The sequence below is a fragment of the Aquarana catesbeiana genome, linkage group LG05 (genome assembly GCF_042186555.1).
Source record: "Aquarana catesbeiana isolate 2022-GZ linkage group LG05, ASM4218655v1, whole genome shotgun sequence".
NCBI classification, from domain to species: domain Eukaryota; kingdom Metazoa; phylum Chordata; class Amphibia; order Anura; family Ranidae; genus Aquarana; species Aquarana catesbeiana.
This window is the reverse complement of record NC_133328.1, coordinates 203,363,734-203,388,715: the sequence shown is the minus strand read 5'-3', so window position 1 is coordinate 203,388,715 and position 24,982 is coordinate 203,363,734. Positions and strand designations below refer to the sequence as shown.

General features: G+C 42.6%; 1 protein-coding gene across 5 annotated transcripts in view; it reads right to left on the bottom strand.

The window, feature by feature from the left end:
- AMPH (amphiphysin) overlaps positions 1–24,982 on the bottom strand; it is a 335,044-nt gene that overhangs the window by 57,455 nt on the left and 252,607 nt on the right. For all 5 annotated transcript variants that reach the window (XM_073630487.1, XM_073630491.1, XM_073630489.1 and 2 more), the window contains 4 exons: positions 21,683–21,796; positions 16,831–16,854; positions 15,415–15,438; positions 12,289–12,321 (listed from right to left, as the gene is read on the bottom strand). In XM_073630487.1, the coding sequence (XP_073486588.1) occupies positions 12,289–12,321; positions 15,415–15,438; positions 16,831–16,854; positions 21,683–21,796 (195 nt within the window). The remainder of the gene's footprint in view (positions 1–12,288; positions 12,322–15,414; positions 15,439–16,830; positions 16,855–21,682; positions 21,797–24,982) is intronic.

Below are 24,982 nucleotides of genomic sequence, written 5' to 3'. Positions count from 1 at the left end.
AGAGCTTTCTTTTGGTGGTATTTAATTGACACTTTGTTTTTTATTTTTTGCTAAACAAAAGAAAAAAGACCAAAAATGTTGAAAAAAATAAAGTTTTTCTTAGTTTCTTTTTAAAATATTGTAAATAAGTATTTTTTTTCCTTTACTGATGTGCGCTGATGAGGCTGCACTGATGGGCACTGATATGCTACACTGATGGGGACTGATAGGCTGCACTGATGGGCGCTAATAGGCTGCACTGATGGATACTGATGAGATAGCACTGATGAGGCAGCACTGATGAGGTGGCACTGACGATGAGGTACTGATGAGTCTGCACTGATGGCCACTGATCAGCGACACTGATAGGCGGCACTGATGGGCACTGATAGGCATCACCGATGGGCACTGATGGGCAGTACTGATAGGTGGTACTGATGGGCACTGACAGGCAACACTGGTGGGCACTGTTGGGGCTGCACTAAAAATCGGGACACTGATGATCCGTGCCCTGATTATCAGTGTAAATGTTCCCTGTGTGGATTTGCCGGTTATTGGCTCTCCTCTCCTCATACTCTGTCAGCGTGAGGAGAGGCTTGCCAACAACCAGCAAATCCTATTTACACTGTGATCAGCTGTGATTGGACACAGCTGATCATGTGGTAAAGATCTACTGTGATTGGCTCTTTACCCCAATCACAGATCATTGCCGTTGCACCGCAAGAGTATAGGAGGACATTATCTGATCAGTGGTTAACAACTGATGACTCATCAGCTGTCAGTGGGTTCCCCACTGACAGCTGAATGTACACAAAAGAATGCCAGCAAAGAAATATGCAGAAAAAAACAACGCCCTCTCCCCAATCCATACCAGGCCCTTTTTTTAAACGGTATGGGGGCCCCCCATGATACATATAGTACCAGACCATTATCCGAGCATACAACTTGGCAGTCCAGGAGAGGGGGGCTCGCCCCCCCAAAGCACCTTGTACCCATGTCCCCTGGTGTAGATCCATCGTTAATTACGATGCCCGCCGCTACCGCCGACCCAAAAAACCCCCAAAAACTTCCAATCCTCATCAAAGCTCATGCCGTCTGCCAGCTCTGCCATCTAACAGTTCTTAAATAGCAAAGGGGTGGGGTCACTAAGTGACATCATTGGGTGACCCCGACCCCTTGAAACGTCATCAACAAGAGCATGCTGGGTCAATGACATCACCCGGGCATGAGTCCACTCAGTGACGTCGTTGGGTGGCCCCGTCCCTTAGCTTTTTAAGAACCTTCAGACAGAGGGAGCCTTCGTATTTGTATTTTTATTTACTTTTGACACTTTTTTGGTGAATGAGTAAGGGTTCTGACTGTAGGGATATATCAGCTCCGGAGGGAGCTCAGAGAGCAGACAGGCAGGCTCAATGAAGTAGAACGCATATCAGATCTGGAGGAGGGGGCACAGGACTCCCAAGTGGCTGCACACCAGGCATCTCAGGCCCAGTAATATATATAATGGAGAAGCTAGGTGACCTGGAAAACTGCTCACAACACAACAGTCAACTGCTTTCAGCTGGAAGGGCAGAAGCTCCTCATCTTTGCCGACTATTCGCAAGAAGTATCATGCAAGAGGAAAGCTTTCCATCCCATCTGCTCAGCCCTCCACCTTAAGGGGTTAAAATTCACCCTGGCATACCTGGCTATTCTACGCCTCACCGACCAGGCAGGGGAGACAAAGTCTTTCAGCCACCCGGACGAAGGTGCCTCATATCTATACACATACTTCCACATCCCCAGAATCTATCCCCATGGAAACCAATCAATGCTCCGAAGGCTCCAGAGATCAGCGTAGCCCCTGCAAGGATCCACCAAAAAGGTTTTGTTACTTTTTTTTTAACAGTAAATAGGTTTTGTTACTTAAACACTCCAGGATCCCCAAAACACTGCTGAAAAGGGTCTTTACTAAGCCCACAGGTTTAAGCTTCCTCGTTCTCCTGGCCTCCCAAGATCTCAGTGCTTACAACCTCCATCTGTCCGTTCAGGCTAACTGTTCTACTTTGTCACTGTTATTTAACTGTTGCTGTTCTAATGTCCTCTGTTACAGGCTAGCGAACCTTTCGTTGACCCTCATATACCTGGCACTCTACATGACATGGCTACCTGGAGGACACGAAATAGCATATTGACCAAGTCCCCCTCTCCAGTAACGCTGTCCATTGGTGATTGTTGCGCGTGGAAGAAAGCAAAGTCAAGTCTTCCCCTAAACTGTGAGTTGATTTTGACTTTACTTACACTCCATCCCACCACTGTCTTTTCACACCTAGTCTATCCTATACCCCCCTCTCCCCAACCTCCATCCTTCACCACCGACCTAGCAAATACTTGCAGGTCCATTGTCTGACAACAAGCACTTCACTTTGACATAATCTCAAACCCTTCTGGCACAATGAAAATCATTTCATGGAATGTCAAAGGACTCCAATCCTCCCACAAATGCATGTCGATAATCCGCCACTTAAAGAGATTGAAACAGACATTGCACTTCTCCAGGAGACTAATCTCTCATCGGCTGATTCTGGCATATGCGCAAGCTCTGGGTAGGCCAAACTCTTGGTTCAGCCTCTGTAAAAGGCAAAAGGGTGTCCTTATCCTCATACGCAAAAACCTCCTTTGTGACATCGTGTCCTCACAATGGGGTAGGGTGTCTTTTGACCATTCGCCTTCCTATCTCTAACAAAGACCTTATAGTGACTAATGTCAATGCCCCAAATTCACCTGCCAAATCCTTTTTCACACAGTAATGGACACTCAGGAAGATAAATTTAGGGAAAAACCTATTTTTTAACCACTTCCTCAAACCACAGCAACTTTACTATCCTCCTTTCCAGCAGCCCTCCAGCTTAGTGATCCATGGCATTTAGCTCATCCAGAAGGCAGGGAATATTCTTTTTACTCTCTTCCCCACCACACCCCACCACACCACACTCATCCATGAAATCGCAGTTTCAGACCATGCCCCTATTTCGTTGTTTATACGAGACTTCAGCCCTCCACCCCCTCGAGGGCTTTCCCCAATTCCTCGCCCAAAACCCAGATCTCCAGAAAACTTTACATGAGACATGGTCGGTTTATGAATCAACTAATGCCCCCCACTGCTCTCACCCCAACCTGTTCTGGGATGCAGGCAAAGCTGTCCTGCGTGGTAGGATCATAGCCTTTGCCACCGTGCATAAAAGAGAGGTCCTCAAAAACTTTTGTGAAGTCAGTGACCGTTTGAGATTCACCCAGGCACAGCTATCGTAAAACAATACCCCCATGCACCGCAACTCTTGGTGGGAAGCTAAATCAAACCTTGATATGTGGGAAAAGGTCCAGGAACATATCTATAAGTCTCACTCTGATTTACATTACCACAAATTTGGCAATAAGTCCAGGAAATTGCTAGCAAGCCTGTGCAAGGGTGTCCATGTTCTCACCCACATAACCTCACTAAAGACACTTAAGGAAACACATGTTCCTCCCCCAATGATATTAGTACCATCCTTGAACAATATTACACCTCTCTTTACAGCCCAGATCCCTCTAATACGCACGCTGCACAGGACTTCTTAAAGGAGGTCAACCTTCCTCAAATCAACCCCACTATCCTCTCTCAACTAAACTCACCGATCACTAAGATAGTGTCAGGGCTGGGCTCAGCCCTTCCTTCTCTGAGCTGGCCACTCAGCTGTTGGCTAATTGCCAGCTCCCATCTCTCTGTGCAGTTACCCAGCTGTTGTTGATTCTGCTCGTCAGTCCTGCCTACTTAATGTCGTCCAGCTCACTTGATCTCTGCCTTCACCTTTGTCAACATTACAGAGACTTTCTCCTGCGTTCCTGTTGAAGACTTGCTCGGCTGGCGTTCCTTCTGGCTCCTGATCCTACTTGCTGTACTACTACATTTATTTCTGGCTCTCTGACATTTGCTTGGTTGACTACCCAATCCGGTTACTGAACTCTGGCTTGTTTTGACTACGCTTACTCTGTTTACCTTATTATTATTATTATTATGAAACAAGTGTGATTTAACTATACTTCTGTCTCGGTCTGATTCATGGTTCCTGATAGTAGGCGAAGGCCATGAATTTAGAAGATACAGTCAATCCACTTGTTGGTAATATTTTTCCAGATTGGATGAGCAAGATCACCGCATGGATCAGTTTGCCATAGAGTTACAAACGCTCCTGGAAACTCCCGCTGTGGCTGCTCCGGTACAACCTGAGTTGCAGGCCATCCCTGCTGCTGCGCCAGTCTCTGTGCAGGCACCCGCCTCGAGTCCTCTATAAAAGGGATGCCTGGTTCCGCTCCGCTTCCCCAGCGATTTGGGGTGATCCAGTTCAATGCAGAGCGTTTCTCAACCAGGTTGAGATTTACTTTGAGATGCTGCCCCAGGCGTTTCCCACAGACAGAAGCAAAGTAGGTTTTGTGATATCTTTGCTTTCTGAGAGAGCCTTGGCCTGGACAAACCCTCTATGGAAGACGCAAAAACCTGTTGTCTTGAGTTACCCTGACTCTGTGGCCTCCTTTAAAAGGGTATTTGACATTCCCGCATGCTCCGCTTCTGCTGCCAAGTGCCTCATGTCCATCAAACATAGTACAAGAACTGTTGCCGACTACGCCATTGAATTCCGTACTCTGGCAGCAGAGGTTGCTTGGAACAATGAGGCCCGCTTTTTCTCATGGTCTCTCGGATTCCATCAAGGATGAGATAGCAGCTCAAGATATACTCACTGAGCTGGAGAGGTTTATCACGCTTGCCAACCTCATTGACTCCAGACTCAGAGAAAGACTCTCTTTTAAGGAGCGCTTGCGGAAGCCTCCTGTATGTTTGCTTCTGAGCTTTGCAGTCCCACCCGTGCCTCCCTCACCCCCCATGCCTCCTGGTACCGAGTTGGTCAGTGAAGATGAATCCATGCACTTGGGCTTCACGAGTCTCTCTGCAGATGAGAGAGCCTTTAGGAGGAGGGAGAGATTGTACCTTTATTGTGGCCAGGCAGGTCACTTTTTGAAGTCTTGTCCTATCCATCCAGGGAACGCCCAAACCTTCAGGTCCTGTCATGGACAGACCTTAGGTGGCATTGTTTCGTCCCTAGAAGGATAAGCCCCTGGTTTCAGTCACCCTTTCTTGGGTTGAGTCGTCCATCGAGATATGGGCTCTTTTCTTGTCTTATTCTAACCCGGTACTAAGAATGTAAGGGCTGATGCCTTGTCACGACAATTTTTCTCCACTTCCAAGTTGGAGTCGTTTCCAGTTCCTGTGATTCCTCCTGATCGTATTCTGGCTATGGTTCTCACCTGTCTTACTTCTCCTTTGGGTGACAAAATTCTTGCTACTCAGGTCCATGCTCCTCCTGAGAAACCTTGTGACAGCTGCTTTGTCCCAGAGAGTCTCCGTACTGCCATGCTCCAGACTTACCATTCTCCCAAGGCAGCTGGCCACCCTGGGAAGAATCAACACATTTGGGCCATTTCCCAACAATTCTGGTGGCCTAGTCTACAGGCTGATGTAACTGCCTTCATAGCTGCCTGTTCCATGTGTGCTCAGAGTAAGACTCCACAACACCTTCCAGTGGGTCTCCTACAACCCATACCCAATGGACAGAGGCCCTGAACCCACCTGTCTATGGATTTCATTGTGGAGTTACCCCACTCCCAAGGCAACACTCTTATCCTTATGGTGTTTGACCGGTTCTCAAAAATGTGTCATTGTATTCCACTTAAGAAGCTGCCCACTTCTAAGAAACTGGCTTCCATTTTTGCTTACATGGGCTACCCAAGGAGATTGTCTCAGACTGGGGTAGTCAGTTTGTCTCCCGATTCTGGCGAGCCTTTTGTGCACAGTTGGGAATTCAGCTTGCTTTCTCCTCTGCGTATCACCCGCAGTCTAATGGGGCTGCAGAACCAGCCAATCAGTCCTTGGAGCAATTCTTACATTGCTATATTTCTGACCATCACAACAATTGGTCAGACCTATTACCATAGGCAAAGTTTGCTCACAACAGTGCCTTGAATTCTGCTTCCCGATTGTCCCCGTTTATGGCGAATTATGATTTCCAACCTGCCATGTTGACTGACTCGTTTGTTCCACAGAGTATTCCTGCGTTAGAAGAGCATCTCTGTGGTCTTCGTTCCACTTGGGCACAAGTTCAGGAGGCTTTGCAACATGCTAACGATAGGTACAGACTCCATGCTGACCGCAGACGCCTGCCTGCACCTTCCTACCAGGTTGGGGACAGAGTCTGGCTGTCATCTCGCAACCTCCATCTTCGTGTTCCTTCTTTGAAGTTCGCACCTCGGTTTATTGGGCCTTTCCGTATCCTTCGCAGGATTAATCCAGTGGCTTACGCCTTGGACCTTCCTCCTAGTATGCGCATCTCAAATGTGTTTCATGTCTCCTTATTGAAACCTTTGGTCTGCAATTGCTTTACCACCTCAGTGCCATGTCCTCACCCTATACAGGTTGAGAACCATGAGGAGTATGAAGTACAATCCATTGTTGACTCCCGTAGCTTCTGTGGGCACATACAGTACCTGGTGCATTGGAAGGGGTACGGTCCGGAGGAACGCTCTTGGGTCTCATCCTCGGACATACATGCCCCTGTCCTCCTCTGTGATTTCCATAGACATTTTCCCCTCAAGCCCAGTGGTCCTCTGAGGGGGAGGGGTCATTGAGGAGGGGGTACTGTCAGGGCTGGGCTCAGCCCTTCCTTCTCTGAGCTGGCCGCTCAGCTGTCGGCTAATTGCCAGCTCCCATCTCTCTCCATAGTTACTCAGCTGAATTCTGCTAGTCAGTCCTGCCTACTTAAAGTCGTCCAGCTCACATGATCTCTGCCTTCGCCTTTGTCAACATCACAGAGACTTTCTCCTGTGTTCCTGTTGAAGACTTGCTTGGTTGACATTCCTTCTGGCTCCTGATCCTGCTTTCTGTACTACTACGTTTATCTCTGGCTCTCTGATATTTACTTGGCTGACTACCCGATCCGGTTACTGAACTCTGGCTTGTTTTGACTACGCTTACCCTGTTTACCTTATTATTATTAAACAGTGGTCCCAACTCTGGCGAAGGTCTGTCAGGCAATTTTCCAGGGAGGAGCCTATATCCCTTCCAGATACCAGGCCCATATTAAGCTGATTGTCAAGAAAGGGAAAGACCCTTCAGATCCTAGTTCCTACAGGCCAATCACCCTCCTCAACATAGACTCTAAAATCTTATCAAAGATAATTGACAACAGGCTGGCCAAAATTATGCCCACCCTAATTCACCCAGCTCAGGCAGGCTTCACCCAAGGTCGATAGTTCTCTACTATCTGAAAAGTTCTTACGGTTCTCAAACACGCTAGGACAAACATCAGCAAAGACGTAGCCATAATCACCGTTGACGCAGATAAAGCCTTTGACAATTTTGGCTTTCCTTGGTTGTCATCGGTTCTACAACATTTTGGCTTCTCTGGACCCTTCCTTCACCTAATTGCCTCTATGTGTGCTTCACCTACAGCTATCATTGTAGCAGCCGGCCTTATCTCAAAAACTTAAATATCAAACTTCACAAAGGCACCAGGCAAGGGTGTCCCCTCTCCCCACTTCTCTTTAATATAGCCCTATAACCATTATCTCAATATCTTCTATACCACCACTCCCTACACGGGATGCAGATAGGTCTAAAGGAACTCCGCCTAGCTCTGTTTGAGGATGACATCCTCATCTTCACCTCCGACCCCGCCTCTGACATGCCTCTCATCCATTTAACTAGGTTTAGGGGACACTCAGGCCTACTCATCAACTTTGCTAAAAGCTAGATCCTTCCTCTATTCCACCACGAAACCCCCTCATGGGCCAACTCCTCTATTTTTCTGTAGCAAAAAAACACATCTCTTATCTAGGGATAGAAATTGATAAAACTACTTCATCCCTCTACAATCTCAACTTCACCCTGGTAATATCTAGGATTATAAACGAGCTGGAGACATGGATGGACCTCCCTATCTCCCTCTTCAGGAGATGTCACTTATTTAAAATGTCAGCTTCATCAGACTATTGTACCCCCTACAAACTATAACCTTACTATTACGCCACAAAGACGTACAAACTTTTTAAAAGAGCCTTATCCAAATTTCTCTGGCGGAGACGACGCCCCTGCACTTCATTACATAATCTCTTTCTCCCGAACAGCGATGTTAGAGTGTATAATTTATCCTGCCTTTTAAGAATATGTCTAGACTGGATTTCGCAAATCTACAGATACTCCAATTTAGACCTAGAAGCCCCAATGGCAACTCCTTACTGCTTACTGGCCCTTCTCCACTGCAAACTGCACCCCCCCATCTTCAACAAAATCTGATATGCTGATAGCATGGCGTGAGGTCAGTAGGAAACTGAACTTATCCCCATGGGTCTCTCAACACCACCCAATCCACAGGAACCCTTCCTTTTTTCCCCACTATGTCTCACTTGACCTTAAAGGCCTGGACTCGGAAACTACTACTCTTCGCTCAACTCTTTGACCCGACCACGGCAAACCCAGACCAGTCTCCCTAACTCTGGCCCTCTTCAATCTGCCACAACGCCATTTCTTGCCCATCCATCAAGCTGTCCAACATCTTGCCAGCCTATGCCTAAACAAACTCCAACATTTTCACCCCTCCATTCTGGACACCCTTCTGGAACAACAGCGTTTCAAGAAATCGGACATTTACAAACCTTTGAACACAGGCCTCAGCAAACCCCTACAGGTAACCTCTCTTGGAACTTGGATCTCAACTCCCCAGAAGCTGTAAACCGCATGATAACTGGATACAACTCCACCTGTTCATATGTCACCAACTAATTCTGGCGCGAACAACAGTTCAAAATAATGCATCGTGTCTACATTTCTTTCCTATCTTCAGTTCAACAAACACCCAAGCGACAATGCCCTCTATGTGACCAGGAAAAACCAACATTACTCCACAGACTCAGGATCTGCCCTCACATCTCCTCTATCTGGAACCAAGTTGAGAATTTTGCTTTAAAGGTCAGCGGTCGTATTCCAACTAAAGACATTTTCCCTCTACTCTTTGGATACCTGGAAACCCCTATCTCAAATCGACTGACCACTCAACCAATGTCCCCTCAGCGCAACAAAGCAACAAAGCATGCTGTCAACCTGTTTCATGTCAGCTAGATGCGCTATACTCAAAAAGTTGTCCTCCTCTATCCCACCGACAGTTCAGGATGTCAAATTAGACCTTACATCTCTGCTGGACAAAGAAGAGCTCGATGCAAGCTCATCCAAGCGCGGCCTGGCACCTAGATTTTGACTTAAATGGACACCATTCATCGCTACAGCACTACCATCAACAGATCACCCTGGACACCTTCCCCCTCCTTCTACAACCAATGGAGCCCTCCCAGCACTTAGAGCACTTTGCTCTCCATAAGATCACAATACGGATCAAACTAACTAATATTTGAGCTTGGTGGCACCCCCAGCCTCTTCCTCTGTTATCAGCTTATAACATAGAGTGCCACACCCCCCACATAATGCATTGATTCCCCCAGTCCCCCAGGTCACCCCTACCCCCCTCCCTGGTGAACATTGGTCTATACGCATCTACCACTATCCCCCACCCCCCATTTCCATTCCCACCCCTGACCTCCAGATTGCTTTACTATGTTTCTTTGATGCTATATTTGCTTATGTGTACAATTTTTCACGCTCTCCAAATTAGGAATACCCATTTGTCTACATAGTAGTCACACTCTCTTTTGACTGTTATATCTTTCAATCCGTTACATTGAGATGCGGGCTCGGGATCCACACTTCCCTCTTAGGAAGAAAGCTTCAAAGCCCTCAACCCACCTGCCTCTGCCTTTCTTCTTCCTTCTCCCACTATTGGAGCCAAGGAGGGGCGACTCCAAGGGATTGGAGAGATGTCCCTCCATCCTCCATATTATACTAGTCTCTCACAGTTAAAAGCCCTCTTTCTCCTGTATTATTATCTCTGACTCTGATTAGTATTCACCCGCATGTAAATTATAATTGTATGTTATCAGGCCTACTCCCTACTCAGGGAAAGCCTCAGCAGGTTTATTTGGAATGAAACTTTGTTCCCTCTTATGTTGGAAAGCCAACAAAGTATTTAGAAAAAAAAAAAAAAAGATCCATACCAGACCCGAAGAGCCTGGTATGGATTGGGGGGGGGGGGGGGGCAATGCTGTTTTTTTATCTGCATTTTTCATTGCCGGCATTCTTTGGTTTAGATTTCAGCCATCAGTGGAGAAACCCGCTGCCGAGGCATCGGTTGTTAAGGAGCGGCTTCCCAGCCCTCTCCTTAACAACCAGCTATTCTTCACGCATAATTAGAAATTTGGAATTTGTTAGAAAATTAATAAACAAAACAAAATGAACTGAAAGTAAACGAATTCTGAAACAAATCAACGAAACAAAATTAGTAACATAACAAATCTATCCGAAACTAAACAAAACAAATTTTTCAGTTCTGCAAACGTCTAGCAGTAGATAAAAAAAATCAGCTGCAAGCTGAAATGGAGAGCCCTGATGGGGGGGGGGGGGGTTGCAAGGAAACATACTGTCACTCCTGTCAGTGGGTATTTTTTCTGTCTGGAGCACAGTGGAGGAGCAGCAGCCAGGAGGCTAGGCATGGAGCACTCTGCAGGGGAGCTGTACTGGCCATCCACGGGAGGAGGGAGAAGTTCTGTGTATTGGATGGCTAGGAGGTGGGGGGGAGCTCTGTATGCTTTGATTGCTAAAAGGTGGGGAAGCTCTGTGTACTAGGGGTGCTAGGAAGTGGGGAGAACTCTGTGTATTGGGAAAGTGCTAGGAGGTGGGGGAGCTCTGTGTATTATGAGGTGCTAGGAGTTGGGGGAGGTCTGTGTATTGGGGATGCTAGAAGGTGGGGGGAGATCTGTGTATTGGGAAGGTGCTAGGATTTGGGGGGGAGATCTGTGTATTTGGGATGCTAAAAGGTGGAGGAAGATCTGTGTATTGGGGTGCTGAGAGGTGGGGGAGCTCTGTGTATTGGATGTGCTAGGAGGTGGAAGGAGTGGTGTATATTGGGAGTGCTATGGGGTGGGGTAGCCCTGCACTGGGGAAGAGGGGGACCTCTGTTCTTGGGGGGGGCTAGAGGACCTCTGTACTGGAGTGTGGGAGGAGGGGTGAGCTTTGTGTACTGGGGGTGGGGGAAGGGAGCATCTCTGCATCCACGTAATGGGGAGAGGGGCTGGCGCAGTTTTCCATCTTTGCCCTGGGCACCAATTGACCTTGTCCCAGCATTGTGTATATGTATGCTATTTATTTGAGGTGAAGCATGTATATTTATTGCAGTTTCAATGGATACAGCTCACCATTAAAACTTTTCAATTCTAACAGCAATAGTAAACAGGTAATAATAGTGTATGTAATATATCATTTTATGTATGAACAGAAGTCATGCTAACCCTGACATTTTGAGCTCTTGTGTCACATGACTTTGTCATGATGTTATTTGTTGATGTTCATGTAAGGACCCAGGAAAACACCTACAGAGTTTGACAACTATTTGCACAGCATTGCAATCTCTGTTCACCCCAGTGGGGACTTCAGGCTCTAATCTACAGGTACAATCTGTGCATGGACGTTTCCATGTTTACTTACATGTGTTGAAGCTCTGATTAGACCTGCATGTGTACCCTACTATAGTCTGCATTAACCATAAAGCACATATACAGTATGATTGCTAAATATGTTTTTTTTCAGGGTGCAGGCACTAAGGTTATATCTATAAATATACAAGCAATTTTCTTTGTTTTAAGTTTTGTGTATAAATTAAAAAAATCTCCCCTGATTTTATGCAACTGCTGACCTCTTCATCAGTCTTAAATATGCTTTTAGTTTACATTAGGGGTTGTATTCTTCCCTTTATAATCCTTAACCAGCTTAACATCATGTCTTACAGTACAACTGATCACAAAGAACAAATATCACATCATTTATTCATCACTTTCTTTGTACCTGTTACATTATTTCACCCTGTTGCTAAGTAACACACAATGTAATATTTAGTGCAACGACTAATGCTTCAGTAGGTGCTTTCTACTTTACATTTACATTTATAGTTTTTTTCTAAAACCTAAATTGAAACTTTTTTTAGGTCCTTTTTGTAGTTGAATATTAGAAAAAATAAGTAATTAAACTGGGGTGTGCTTTGTATCCTTGCTGATACATTATGCTTGCTATTCTGAATAGTGAGTGATAAAAAAAAAAAAAAAAATTAATATTTTACATTTTCTGGAAATGGGTTTTACCTGTGTGAATCCATTGAAAGCACCACTGGATGCCTGAAAGAAATAGAAAAGCACAACATTACCATTTAAAATTGTCACTGATGATGAAGTACCATGATGAGGTTCAAGGAAAGAGGATGTAATTTATGTATGGTCACAAGCAGGTTCTATATCTAAAGGTTCTAATAGGAAATGCATTGGGAATTATGGATGTTAAAGTCTGCATGAAGACTCAACGAAGAACTGCAGGTAATCTGTATAGCTTCACATCTTCTTTTTATATAAAATGTAACTTCTTTCTAAACGTGGACAGATTATCAAAAGAATATTTTTTCTCCAATGTCACTATTTGGAACATATAAGTCCACTGCTTTTTGTTTTTCATTTGTTAGGTCTAGAACTCACAGGTAAAACTATGACTCATTTGTCAAAATGTATGACCTTTATAGCTAAAGCTGAAATAAAAATTTTTAGAGAGGATCTCCAGTCTCCCAAAAAATTAAAAGTCAGCAGCTACAAATACTGTAGCTGCTGACTTTTATTATAAGGACCCTTACCTGTCCAGGGATCCAGCGATGTCAGCACCCAAGCTGATTCTTCAATCAGCTTCGGGTGCAGGCGCCGACATCTTAGGTAAGGGAAATCAGCAGTGAAGCCTTCCGGCTTCACAGCCGGTTTCCTATTGTGCATTCGCGAGTCAGAATGAATGGTCCCACAGTCTTCTGGGACCTGTGCGTGTACCAGAAGTCTATGGGGGGAAGGAGGAGGGGATGACCATGCTCCTAGATCTGAGCCGGAAGTAGGAGCTGGTACCTGTCAAAACCAGGTACCCACTCCCCCTACAAAGTGCCAAATGTGGCAGTGGAGGGGGGGAGACTGGAAAAAAGCAGAGCTCCACCCACAAAAATGTAAAAATCAAACTGTTTAAGGTTAAAAGAAAAATGAAGGAATTACAGAAAATATTTAAAAGTAACTTGATGGCCCTATGGCTACTGATGTGAGACTTGATATGACTCGTTGCTAAAAAGAGCAGACGTGGCTTTTCATGGTTCTGTTTACTGATACAAGCTTCACAACCCCTGTTCCTATGTCATCGGAATAATGCTTTGGAATCAGTGTTTATTAAACACTTAGGAATATGGCATACTGTTCATCTACAGAGACTTAGGCCCTATAATAATTTACACATTTCCTTTCAGAATATTTACTGAATGTAGTGTTTTGTCAATAGCTATTCAAATAATTATTTTTATAAAATCTCCCATGTGATATATTTGTGTGCAGCAAATACTGAAACAAAGTTCTTTGATGTGCATAACCTATTAATGGTCCAGATAGGCCAGGCCCAGGATAATCAAAGCTAATTTGTCATTGGTTGGAGTGACTGCACATCATCTTGTACCTTTATGAAATAAGCCCACTTGTGTTAGGTTTACTCAATATATATTTTTATTTTACTAAAAGGAAAAACTGCAATATGCTACAAAGGTGGTAAAAAGCGTATAAAGCATAGGGACCAGTACCATGAAGGATCTTTATCTCTAGTAATCTACACACTGGGGAAAGCAGAGATACCTCTTCTTTATCATGGTCTATATCCTGGTAGAGAAATCCATATCTTCGGTTAGCAATTTCATCTTCTGATAAATCTGAGCTGTTGGTCTCATTGTCCCTGGGACTAGAAGGACGCTCAATACTAACATTTCTGGAGTTTCTTATGCAAAACATGGATTGGGGACTGGTATAGTTTGTTTCATGATAATTTCCGCAAGGCTCATTCACAGACATACTTTGTGTCTTGTTTTCATTTTCAGCCAATGTCAGTTCATTTTTATCTAAATTATCAGTGGCTTGTGAAAACCAGACCTTATTCATGCATGCCAAATTTAGATCTGGGACCGAGAATTCATGTGTTTGGCAGTCTCTTAGATAAGACTCACCCCATGAATCTGTAGTATAGCTTGGATCCCAGTTTTCTGGCCATATCTTGTCACTGTCTATGTCAAGACAACCCTTAAATCCAGTGTCTGATATAATTACATCTCCTTTAGCTAGTGCATCTCCTTCCTGATCTATAAGATGAGTATTTGTGTTATTGCAAGAAAGGTCACTTTTGTGTATATTTATTTTGTCACCTGAATCTTGAAACATGTTGTTGCAGGCTTCAGTGGGTTCTGCTCTAGCTTTCTCAGTATACACCGCCTTTTTTTCAACAGAGTACCTTAAGCTTTCTGTTTCACCAATATACTCTTCAACAAAAGTGTCATCATCCACCAAATATTCTGTTTTACTTGTTTCTGTATGCGTCAGATCATGTCTTTGGTGCACGTCAACCAATGTATCTATTTGTCTGTCACATTCCAATAAACCTACATCAGTTACATCTTCTGTACTGGTGTCTGATGATGTAAATCTCATTTGCCCCTCATCATCTTGGACATCTGCATCTGTGTTCTCAATGTTGCTGGTGGTTTCTCCGTGGGATATAAAATAATCTAGATGTTCCGCCTCCTCTGTTTGGATTGTATCTGCAATTTCTTCTAGATCCACATTAGAAATATTCATGTCTTCTGTCGGGTCATTTTCACATACATCAAGATGTGTTATTGTCATATTTTCATTTTCAGTGTCCTCGTCTTCTTGTTTGTACTGGATATCTTCGAATACACTATCATCACTCATCAATACCATGTCACTATTTGACATTTCTTTTATAGCTTGTTCCTCTTCCACATCCTCCACATTCTCTTCACTTATCTCTGATGGGAAGACTTCCCGATGACAAACAAAGTCTATCTGCCCTTCCCAGGAAACATCTGAATTTTCATTTTCATCCTGCCTGTCTCTATTACTATCAAGGCCTAATCTACCAAGATCTACATCATTTTCTGATGTATTTAATTCTTCTCCAGACCCACAAACTTGAGTCTCAGTTAAGGCCAGATTACATATTGACAGACCTTTTGAGGAGTCGGGCTTTATGCAGACAAAAAAGGAAATGAGAAAAAATGAGAACATTATGGCAATAATGAAAAAAATATAGAAATGCGTGTTTAACATAAAATAATAGAACTTGAATGTATGGGAAAAAACAGGGTAACATACACAATATTTTTGATTTCCACTCATGTTGTGCAAAATACTTACTGGCTGGACTAGTTCATTGCTTGTCTGCAGATACAAAAAGCGGCAACATTAATGCTTTATTGTTACATGCATACATACATACATTGTGTTTAATACATCACATTCACATATTCCAAAGGGCATGTTCAGTGTTTCTGCATGGATTTTCTTTATGTATGTTTAGGACTACTAAATATACAATAAAAAAAAAGTAAAGTACATGCGGGAAGCTCTGCTGACTTCCATCATCCAATCACGTGCAAGCAAAAATGCTGTTTTTTTTATTTTCCTTCTATATGATTAGGTATCCTTTGCAAAGTAAAGCTTCACCTACGTTACTAAGCTCTGGAGCAAATCCCTTTGCAGAGTGAAACTGCATTTATAAAGTGCACAGTCTATTTACCTTTAGTAAATTTAGACCATTGCAAATTTAACCATAAAATTTTGAGCATGCCCAAAAAATATTTTGATAGCCATTAACTTATTTCATGCAATGTAATTATTTAATGTAAGGGTAATAAGAATTTTCAAACTTGCTCAAAAATTCTTAATCCTTGTGAATGGCCGATTCATATTGATCATTTCAAAACTCTACAAAAACTCTGTAAACAACCCAGGTGTTTGAACTCCTTAAAGTATATACCTTATGGTTATATCCCATAACAAAAAAGTATATATTATAACATACCACTATTTAGATGTGGTGGCTGCATTTGTTTTCTTTTTCTGCAGGTTTCTTTTACTTTATTTTCACCTGGTGACCCAGCCAATAACACATTTCCTATTCTAGGTTGACAACTGCACACTCACTGCACTGTATCTATGGAGGAGCAGCATTGTCACTCTGGGCTGCTCTCCTTATTTGGACTATAAATGCCTTCCCCATCTCCTCATCTCCAATACAAGGCATTGCTCTGTAATTCACAGAAGAGCTGAGAAAGTTGTTTGTGATGTTAACTAAGTACATAGGAAGGTTCAAAGATACTGAATTTCTGACAGAATCAATGTTTTTTTTTTCTGTACATGTTAGCCTGAAAAAGAAAACCAATGCAGCCACCACATTTTAAAGGATAAGTTCACCTTATCTTGCAAAGTGAATGGTCTATTTTCCTTTAGTACTGTAAGGAGAATGGTGACAGCACCAAAGCTAAGGGGTTGCAGACTATTTTCACAGTCTTTTCAAAACAAAAACAAAAAACTATTCTGCTACATTCTCATCTCATCCTGTTCAAAGAGCCTCTGTGCCATGAACATGCAGCTACTGGGCCAAAAGTATCCATTACTGATGGAAGATCAATGTTGGATTTTTAGACAGATGGGCAAGAAGTTTGCCCCTACATTAGTTAAAATGCAAAATATGAGTATTTAAATGATGTGTACCTTTAATTATCACACCACACAAAACATTACATTTTAAAGCGTAAAGGGAAATCTTACCGTCCATAGGTCCCATGGCAATGTCTGAAAATGAAAGGAGAAACAATATTATAAAATAATGACATGCATATGTTATACATAAATATGTTAGAAATGTATTACAATAGAATCAATACAGTAACAGTGAAATAGTTGCAAGGAATTTGGCCAAGCTTTAATTAAAAAAACTGAATATGAACAATATATACTACAAAATTAGCACTAGAACCCAGGCTATAACCTATGTGTTCAAAGATGATTGCTGATACCAGGTATCATCTGCACCCCACAAACTTCCAGTTTATATATAATTTCAACTGCACAGCAGTGCAATGGCCTGACAGTGCTGTCTGACTACTTTATAGACAACATTCCTTGATTGGCTTCGTTTTCTATACACTGAATGCCACAGGTCATGGGATAAAGATATATTCGGAATCTTCATAATAATTCAACACCAATATAGACCTAATTATGATTTTAAAACTGTGTGTGACTACTGTAACCTGAGCTTGAGACCCCAGCACTGCAAGGTCACACTGCTAACCATTGAGCCACTCTGCATACAGAAAACTTGTTAATATACTTCTATGTTTGACAGGGGAGAAGATGCTATTACAGACCTGCTAAATACCCATTTTATATGTATGCTATTTAAAGAAATGCCATGCTTTTATTTTTAATTTCTTGTCTTTATTTAAATAAAAATTAATTATATTTGAAAATGTCTAAGTGGAAGCTGAAAGCAGTGTTAAAACAGGCTTGAAAAGACCATACTCTTTGTAACATTAGCTATGGTCAGAAGGGAGTTCAAGCTTAATACAAATGTCAAATATTTTTCTATATGTTCAGCAAGGCATTGCAGGCTAGAAGGGGATATACAGCTGCACCTCCAGCCCCAGCTTACATCAGAGAAACAATAGAGATCATCTGGAAAAAAAAAAATCCAACAGGTTTTAACAATTTTTCTCTCTAGAACAATCACCTGGGCATGAGCGTGCTGTTGATCAACCCACTTACATTGGGGTTCATCTGCTTAAACTGTACAGATTGGGCCATAATCATCTTAAGTCTAAGTTGTCTTAAACATGAAGCTAAGTCTAAAAGCTAAATACGCAATTAAAATGCATAAATGCCCATCATTTATACATGTCAAATTATTTATATTTAACTCTCAGGACTGTTCATCAGATCATGATAATTAAACTGTCCTGACAGAAAACAGAAGAAGGTTAGTGAGCTGACTTAATTCTGCTGAAGCTAAGCAAGAATGCCAAGTTAACTCCCTCACCCCCAACCTGTGATTGGACAGTGAAGGAGCAGTAGGAATTCACCTTTTGCTAATACATCTCTTTCCTCCTTTCAGCATGTTCTCTCTTTGTAGCTTTATGTGCGCCATACCTGTTTGGTGTGCTGCTCTACAGGTGATTGCAAGACATTAATTCAAAGTTAAATTCAGATTTCTAGATTGTAAGCTCTAACGAGCAGGGCCCTCTGATTCCTCCTGTATTGATTTGTATTGTACGTGTACTGTCTGCCCTCATGTTGTAAAGCGCTGTGCAAACAGTTGGTGCTATATAAATCCTGTATAATAATAATATTATTATAATTTTTAAACTAGCTGCATTTAAAATACATTTAATTATTTTTATTGAATACATTGAATACACTGGGGTTGATTTACTAAAACTGTAGAGCGCAAAATCTGGTGCAGCTCTGCATAGAAGCTTCCATTTTTTTTTTTTCAAAGCTTAATTGAACAAGCCGAAGTTCAAAGCTGATTGGCTACCATGCGCAGCTGTATCAAATTTTGCAATCAACCCCAGTGAATACTGTTTTGCATTATTTGGTGCTTTTACTATTTGCCTGGAGCTTACTTTAATAAAGTTGTAAACTATTCCCTCTTATTATTTATGTCTGCAATTTCCCCTTATATCATATTTTTTTTTACTTTTTTTACTTTTTTAAATGAAGCTGGAATGTTAGTGAAAATAGATACTGAATGCATTTTTAATATACTAGCATGTCACATTAAAGGCTGAACTTGCCATCACCACTTAAACAAAAGAACACTTTAATATACCACATATTTGGTCAATATTATGAGCTGGGAAAGAGGGACACATTTTGGTGCAAACATATTAAAGCCAAAAAAAACTCTGCACATTAGGCCTTGCAGAAGAGCTCAGACATTTTGAACAGTCCCAAAAACACAACAAATGGTTCACTAGTACCTCCTTTGACTTTATTAGTACTATACACATAACGCTATATAAAGTAATTTTAGACCTGTAATGCCATCTTGTGGCCCTTTTGGGTTTTAAATATTATGTAGAACCGAATAGCTGTAAAATAGTATGTTTTTATTATATTACACTATATAACATACACAATATTATATTGTGTTGACTTTGTATACTGATCACTATTTATCCCTCTAAATAAAATACATTGTATTAGTTATTTCTTTTATAATTATGTTTTCATATATAATTTCCTGACTAGTTTCTACTTTTTTTGCTACATTAGTCATGCAGATTATTCACAACTCAGTTCTATGTCCTGTCTCATGCATTTATAAAGGTCACTCCACCACAAATAGGAGATTATGTTCAACTGTAATAAACTAAACTTCAACTTGGATAGCAAGTTTAGAGAATCCGTTGTGTGTATAGTAAATGCTCCTACCACCCATAGTCTCACTGACATTTTGCCACATTTATATACTGCATATTTTCATTCTATGGTTATGAACTTATAAGTAAAAAAAAATTGTAGTCCTCCCAGAAACAACCCCATCAGAAGACATTAGTGCATTCCTCCAGCATTGTAAACAAATCAAATAAAAGGAGCAGCACTCATGTCAATCTGAATGTCTGTGACATGTTTGCATACAATTCCTTGTACAAATAAATAACATAAATTAAACAGGAAAATAAATAAATGAGTCAGTCCTTTGAAGTGGTTTCAGGTGCGTGAAACAAAGGTATTCTTAATGAGATAAGAGTTCATCAATCCCTGCACCGAACACCAGGCTTGTCACCACGTGAGTAGAACACTCTCCCCTTTGGGATTAAACTCGCCAGAAATCTGGTAAAATCAAGCATTCAAGATATATCTTTGTATCTCCACTTCACAGGGACATCCACTGATTATCTGTATTTGTTAGGTATGGACAGCTCCAATATATCAGGGTCATGTGAAAAGATAATGATTCACATAGTGTAATCCCGTTTGAATTTGTTTTATTGAAGCTATATGTCGACCCCCTTACAGATTATACGTACAAGATAGGTAAAACAATGAAGCATAAATGCACACCGTAGCAATGCCACCGACTGTTGGCACAGTCGGTGGCATTGACATCCTCGTCAACAAGAACTGCCGCGCTTGGTTACTTCCTGGTTCCCCAGCTGTCGGTGACCCGCAAACGTCACTTCCGGCTAACGAGGAGATTACGCAACTGATGCATTTTGTCACTTCCGACTTCGTCTGAGGGCGTCTACAAACGGGATTACGCTATGTGAATCACTATGTGAATCTTTATCTTTTCACATGACCCTGATATATTGGAGCTGTCCATACCTAACAAATACAGATAATCAGTGGATTTCCCTGTGAAGTGGAAATACAAAGATAATTTGGATGCTTGATTTTACCAGATTTCTGGTGAATTTAATCCCAAAGGGGAGAGTTTTCTACTCACATGGTGATAAGCCTGGTATTTGGTGCAGGGACTGATAAACTCTTATCACCTTAAGAATACCTTTGCTTCACTCACCTGAAACCACTTCAAAGGACTGACTCATTTATTTATTTTCCTATTTAATTTATGTTATTTATGTGGACAAGGAATTGTATGCAAACATGTCACAGACATTCAGATTGACATGAGCGCTGCTATGATGGTTTAAAGTTGTATAATCCTTTTTATTTCATCATTTGTTTACATATTTGTTTTTTATTTTAGTAGCTGCTTTTTAGGATTTAGGATCACAAGCAGTGACATAGACATCTATTACCTTGAAAGATAATTATTTATGCTTAGCGCTGAGCGGTGCATTTTACTTTTTTGTGTACCTTTCCTGTTTTATTTCTCCAGCATTGACTTGATAACGGGAAAGAAGCCATGAATTTAGTCAGCAGGAGTGTGGGCCACAAGTGGGAAGATTATGGAGGAGGAGTGTCATGGTGGGCCCTCCAGCATCCTCATACAGTATATACTAGTTCTAGCTCTGTTTATTCTGTTGTCCATGCAGGGATGTCTCTAGCTTGTTAAGTACCTGAGAGGTCAGGTACATGCCTATTATTTTCTTGTAACTTTTCAATGTGTAGTTTAAAGCATACTTTTTGCACAATTCGTAATTATGTCATGGCAGTAAATTCTTGTTGTGTTTTATCTAGAAGCCTTGATAATGTTGGGGATTACCATTTGTATCTTCTGGGCATCTAAACATGACCAGGTCCGTCAAAGTAATGGAAAGTGTCATATTGAGTGAGGTCCAACTGCCCAAACTGATGTTTTCTAAACTGACATTCTAATTGGCAAAACCATAAAAAAGTAAAACGACCGAATTAAAAAACTGTCCATACAATAATGCTTGTTCACACTTCATCAAAGGGATTAATATTTACAGATGTTTGTTTTCTATGCACTTGCAGTGTTGCAGCTCTCTATGGTTTTGTCGTGCTGTAGCTGCAAGAGTTCATTACTGATTTCACCTCCCATGTGTCCACTGGCATTCGTTGTCTTACATTCTGCAATTCATCATTGCCAAAAAACACTAGAGCCTGACATTTTCAATTGTGCAGCAAAATAATGAAACTTGTAGCTTGACACTTAAAATGTAAATAACAGAGCAATACTACATACCTGGGACATGGGTGAATGGGACTGTGTTATTCCCGGTGTTGCAACCTCTGGTTTGAAAGGATCAAAGTCCAGGTCTAGTAATGATTCTACTTTCTTTTCTTCTGTTGCTTCATTCTATTGAAAAAAAAATCTAAGATTTATTTTGTGAACATCGAGGTATTAATAGAAATCTTTAACAAAGTTTATTTTGTCAGAATTTAAAGAAAGCCTCTTCTGCCATCACTTGACACCCTCCCCATCAGCAGAGCAGCGCAGGAATGTGTCGGTGAGACACACCAATGCATTCCAATTTCAGTGTGCAGTTCTGCTAGGGGGGGTCCCTGTTTCCAGAAAGAGGAGGACTGTCTTGGCATCTGCTGAAGCCAATCACAGTCCTGCTAGCCCTGTCCACCATCTGGAGGAGGATGACTTGCTTGGTTGCCATTATCAATCTCAGAAAGAAGGGATTTCACTGTGATTGAGAAAACCACAATCAGGTGACAGTTTGTGAAATTACTGTTGAGATTCTGGGAACTTTGTTGAAATTATTCCTGAACCTTTCGCATCACTTACTACTGAACCCCTGCACTCTGTGTCCCTTTAAGCCACAGCCAGTATTCAGCGCAATGAAAATCACACCCAACCACATTTTCTCAGCTGCGGGGACCCAACTTATGATCCTGCACACAGGCCAACTGCTTTCAGAAAATGCCCCTGACCTGAGCTCATCATTGTGCATCCATTTCATATGCTTGTATGTGACATCACATACATCACATACAAGCATGTGGGATGGATGCGAGAGGTGGATCAGCAGGATGAGTGTGCCAGGACAGGTAGATGTGTCTCATCTCTGCTTCCTTTCACCACTCTGTATATCACACATATCATAGATGAGAAGAGAGTACAGCAGTGGAGCAGATGAGCAGGAGGGTACAGTGGTGGGAAAAATAAGCAGGAGGGGTTCAGAGGTGGAACAGAAGAGCAGGAGGGTTCAGTGGTGGGGCAGATGTGCAGGGAGGTACAGTGGTGGAAGAGATGAGAAGGAGGTTCAGCAGTCGGACAGAAGAGCAGGGGGGTTCAGTGTTGGGCCAAATGAGCAGGTGGGTCCAGTGTTGGGGCAGAAAAGCAGGGGGGTAGAGCTTTGCGGCAGATGTGAAAGGAGGTGTATTGGTGGGGCAAATGAGAAAGCGGGCTACAGTGGTGCAACAAATGAGCAGATGGGTTCAGTGTTAGGACAGATGAGAAGGTGATTCAGTAGAGAGACAAAGAGCATGGGGATACAGCGGTGAAGCAGATATGCAGGGAGGTACAGTGGTGGGGCAGATGGGAAAAGGGGTACATTGATGGGGCAGATGAGCAGGGCGGTACAGAGGTGGGACAGAAGGGCATGGGGGTACAGTGGTGGGGCAGATGTGCAGGAGGTACAGTGGTGGAAGGGATGAGAAGGGGGTTCAGCAGTGGGACAGAAAAGCGGGGGGATACAGTGATTGGGGCAGATGAGCAGGGGGTTACAGTGGTGGGACAGATGAGCAGGGGGCATTCAGTGTTGGGCCAGATGAGAAGGGGGTTACATTGGATGGAAAGATGAGAAGGGGGGTTCAGTGTTGGAGCAGAGGACAAAGGTTGTACATCCATGGAACACATGAGCATGGGGTTACAGTGGTGGGGCAGAAGAGCAGGGGGAACAGAGGTGGGACAGATGTGCAGGAGGTACAGTCATAGGGCAGATGAAAAAGGGGGATACAGTGGTGGGGCAGATGAGCAGATAAGTTCAGTGTTAGGACAGATGAGAAGATGGTTCAGCGGTGGAGCAGATGTACATGGAGGTACAGTGGTGGGGCAGATGAGAAAGGGGGAACATTGGTTGAGCAGATGTACAGGGGGTTACAGTGGTGGAACAGATGAGCAGTGGCATACAGTGGTGGGGCAAATGTGCAGGGTAGTACAGTGGTGGGGCAGATGTGCAAGGGGTTACAGTGGTGGGGCAGATGTGCAGGGGGTTACAGTGTTGGGGAAGATGTGAAAGGGGGTACATTGGTGGGGCAGATGAGTAGGGTGGTACAGTGGTGGAGCAGATGAGCGGGGGGGTTACAGTGGTGGGGCAGATGAGCAGGGGGGTTACAGTGGTGGGGCAGATGAGCAGGGGGTTACAGTGGTGGGGCAGATGAGCAGGGGGGTACAGTGGTGGGGCAGATGTGCAGGGTAGTACAGTAATGGGGCAGATGTACAGTGGTGGGGCAGATGTGCAGAGGGGTACAGTGGTGGGGCAGTGATCTTAGGTGTGAAGGTTCATGAATTGGGGCTGATCTGAGGCGTGAGAGCGCAGGATGTTAACTTCTCACTACTAAAGTAGTTTACAGCATTTACTTTATAAAAAATAATTTTCCTGATTGAGAGTGTGAAATTTACAATTTTTTGTTATAAAATCGGCATGCTCAAGCTCTTTGAAAACCTTGTTCGGCACACTGTGCTCAAAAGGTTGCCTACCACTGTTATGGACTGAGAAATAGCATCTATAATGAAATGAAGAGCCTTCACAACAGAAAATGGATAAATGCAATCACACATTTTAAATAGTAAAGCTCCATCTCATACATACAAGAGGATATCCTATTAAGAAAAAGAGTGTTATATATCATAAGATTATTTTTTAGAACAATTAATTTAAACTAAAAGTGTGCATCCAAATTCAAATCACAGGCAGACCGATAATGCTCACACAAGAAACATAAAAAGAAAAATCATTTATCTTCAGAGTTGGACAGTCAAAAAACAGCAACTCAGCATTTTGCTACAGGAATGCTGATAGGCTTCACGCAATGGCAGCTCTGCAGTAAAATAATTGTTTTCTGGGTCTTATAAGACTCAACAAGGGAAAGTCACTCGGGATGTAGAATAGGTGCAGTGTGCAATGTTTAGACACAGTGGGTTTGATTGACTAAAGCAGAGGTCTCAAGCTGGCGGCCCTCCAGCTGTTGCAGAACTACAAGTCCCATCATGCCTCTGCCCATGGGAGTCCTGCTTGTAACTATCAGCCTTGCAATGCCTCATGGGAATTGTAGTTCTGCAACAGCTGGAGGGCCACCAGTTTGAGACCCCTGGACTAAAGGCAAACAGACTGTTTACTTAGCAAGGGAAGTTGCACTTTGCAAGAGAATTTGTCCCAGGGCTTAGTGAATAAGGTGAAGTTTTGCTGACTCCCAACATCTAATCATGAGTCATAAAATAAAATCCTCAGCTGTTACATTTTTCAGATAAAAGCCAACCCTTAGGCCCCATACTAGTTTTATGATGATGAAACGTATCTATTCAGCTTCA